We start from the raw sequence: 3,203 nt of genomic DNA on the forward strand, positions 1-3,203 counted from the left end.
GACAGCTACGTATATCCAAGACGAAGTACTCCACAGACAGGAGACGAGGCCATCTAAAACCTAATGACACAGATGGCTGCTCCTCCCTACAAATGCGATGTGGTGAGTGGTGATTGACCATGCCATTGCCATACATGCATAAGATAAGAGAAGGGATGGATCAAGGCGCCCGGGATCCATTTCCATCCCAGCCACGGCCTGATCTCCCATTTGCCCACCAACACATAGCCCGAAACCAGCCAAGGCAACACATGGATCCTACATTTGCGATTTGCTAGCTGACCATGCCATATTGCTTCCCATACACACATAGTAGGATAGGAACCAAGGCAAGGTACGTAGCAAACAAACGAACGCGCTCGAAACGCTGAGCTATATTAAACCGCGCCACCACCGGTGATCGCTCGCTGCGCGCACTCCCAGCCAGCCACTCGTCGACCAACCCTGGCCATGCCGTCGACGCGCTGACACACATTGTTCGCTCTGCGACGAAAGGAGGAGCTAGGACACGCCATCGTGGTCATGCCCTCCGGCGCCGGCGCCAAGGTCATGCCCAAGTCCAAGGCCTCCTTCTTCCTCTGCGGCTTCCTGCTCTACGTGCTCCTCCCCGTGCTCGCCGTCTACGTCGTCGCCCTCGCCCTCTCCCCGCTCTACTCCGGCTCCTGCCCGCCGGCCGACGACGCCAGCAATGCCGTGCAGGCTCGTCTCGCGGCCGACGCGGGTGCCGGCCGCAACGCTTCTTCTTCCTTTTCGTCGTCCAATAATGTGATGCTGCGTTCGCCGGCGCGGCGCGGGGGGAAGCCGAAGCCGTCCGCGGACGCGGCGCCGACGGGGCTGCGGCACATCCTGTTCGGCATCGGCGCGTCGTCGTCCATGTGGAAGAGCCGGCGGGAGTACATCCGGGTGTGGTGGCGGCCGGGGAAGATGCGCGGCTTCGTGTGGCTGGACAAGCCGGTGCCGGAGTACTACTCCCGCAACTCCTCCACGGGCCTCCCCGCCCTCAAGATCAGCGCCGACACGTCCGAGTTCCCCTACACGCACGGCGCCGGCAGCCGCTCCGCGCTGCGCATCTCCCGCATCGTCTCCGAGAGCTACCGGCTGGGGCTCCCCGGCGTGCGGTGGTTCGTCATGGGCGACGACGACACCGTCTTCTTCCCGGACAACCTGGTGGACGTGCTGTCCCGCTACGACCACACGCAGCCCTACTACATCGGGAACCCGTCCGAGAGCCACATCCAGAACCTCATCTTCTCCTACGGCATGGCGTTCGGCGGCGGCGGCTTCGCCATCAGCCGCGCGCTGGCCGCGCAGCTGGCGCGCATGCAGGACGGGTGCATGCACCGCTACCCGGCGCTGTACGGCAGCGACGACCGCATCCACGCCTGCATGTCGGAGCTGGGCGTGCCGCTCACCCGCCACCTGGGGTTCCACCAGTGCGACATCTGGGGCGACGTGCTGGGCCTGCTGGGCTCCCACCCGGTGGTGCCGCTGGTGACGCTGCACCACTTCGACTTCCTGCAGCCGGTGTTCCCGGCGGCGCGGTCCCGCACGGCGGCGCTGCGGCGGCTCTTCGACGGGCCCGCGCGGCTCGACCCGGCGGCCGTGGCGCAGCAGTCGGTGTGCTACGACCGGGAGAAGCAGTGGACGGTGTCGGTGTCGTGGGGGTTCGCCGTGGTGGTGGTGCGCGGGGTGGTGTCGCCGCGCGAGATGGAGACGCCCATGCGCACCTTCCTCAACTGGTACAAGCGCGCCGACTACACGGCCTACTCCTTCAACACGCGGCCCGTGGCGCGCAACCACTGCCAGCGCCCGCAGGTGTACTACATGCGGCGCTCGCGCATGGAGCGGCGGGTCCGGCGCCGGCGCACCAACGCGACGCTGGAGACGACCGTGACCGAGTACGAGCGGCACACCCCCGCGCCCAACGTCACGTGCCGCTGGCGCATCCCCGACCCCGCCGGCCTGCTCGACCGCGTCGTCATCGTCAAGAAGCCCGACCCCGACCTCTGGAAACGGGTACATCCTCCTACTACGCATGCATGTCCCTCATTCCATTCCATTCCTTCGTGGCATAGTTTTCCAATCGAGCTCGTGTGCGTGCGTGCAGTCTCCGAGGAGGAACTGCTGCAGGGTGGTGTCGTCGCCCAAGAACGGGACGAAGCTGGATCGGACCATGGCCGTCGACGTGGGTGTCTGCCGGGACGGCGAGTTCGCCCGAGTTTAGCTAGGTACGTACTGCCATATCTCCCTTCAGTAGTAGTAATAACATATTCTATATGCTTCTAGTCTAGTGGTACTACAAGTCTAGAATTCCCCCTCATGCCTCTGATTTTCCCTGTGTTTGGACAGGGGGCTAGGAATTATATATGCTAGCCGGGACACAGCAAAATGCAAGCGAGCGGCCAAGATTGTCACCTACATTTTGTAGAAGGGGCATGCAGGCCGGATCGAGCGGGACGAAGCAGCAGCTTGCAGCAACGGGTCGCACGGTCGTAACGGCGCGCCAGCTTCGGACAAAACAAACATAGATGTAGCAGCTTCAGGTCAGGTGTGAGATTGATGCAATGGGAGTACGGGAGCATGCACCTCGTTCTTGTTCATTTTCCGAGGCACCGATCTTTGTGGTTGCATGATGAAATGTCTCCTTCATCACGGGCAGGCCGCGGGCCTGATAATATACTGTGGCTCACTATGGCACGAACCAGGCCCATCATGTGAAATTTAGTCTAGTGTTATCAGCGCAAGCTGAGCCAGCCCAACCTTAGATTCAAGCACAACAATTTTTTTTTACAGCAAAAATAGACTTCATTCCTCAGACAATTTTTTTTTGCGGAGAATTATTCCTCAGATAACCGACGTATCATTTACATGGAAATAAGAAATAAAGTTTGAAGGACAGCAACGTTAGTCCAAAGGCTACCCTTAAAAAAGTTAGTTCAAAGGCAGCACGTGTTTTGCATACCAAGGATATCAAAGGCAGATTTTTCCACGACAAGAGCTTTCACTCGCGTTTCATTCATTCATCAATAACGGGGTTATGGACCATTTTGAATTGTAGGAGCCCAAGAACAAGAATAATAATAAAACACAATATTATATCTTGCCCATTCTTGCGAGGTTATGTTTCCGCCGAAATCTGTTTGATTGAACTACGAAAGAGCAGAGATATCTTTACAAGAAGTTCAAGTGTATGCGAAGTTGCT

At 59.0% G+C, this 3,203-nt stretch overlaps 1 protein-coding gene across 1 annotated transcript; it reads left to right on the forward strand.

Annotated features, from left to right (window-relative positions):
• The first annotated feature begins 229 nt into the window (after window positions 1-229).
• On the forward strand, window positions 230-2,830 carry LOC123100577 (beta-1,3-N-acetylglucosaminyltransferase lunatic fringe). The gene is made up of 3 exons (XM_044522484.1): window positions 230-2,016; window positions 2,108-2,228; window positions 2,350-2,830. Exons 1-2 carry the CDS (start codon window positions 523-525, stop codon window positions 2,222-2,224), a joined length of 1,611 nt encoding a protein of 536 aa, XP_044378419.1. The 5' UTR covers window positions 230-522; the 3' UTR covers window positions 2,225-2,228; window positions 2,350-2,830.
• The last annotated feature ends 373 nt before the right edge of the window (window positions 2,831-3,203 follow it).

This window comes from Triticum aestivum, chromosome 4D, assembly GCF_018294505.1.
Source record: "Triticum aestivum cultivar Chinese Spring chromosome 4D, IWGSC CS RefSeq v2.1, whole genome shotgun sequence".
In the NCBI taxonomy this organism is placed as follows: domain Eukaryota; kingdom Viridiplantae; phylum Streptophyta; class Magnoliopsida; order Poales; family Poaceae; genus Triticum; species Triticum aestivum.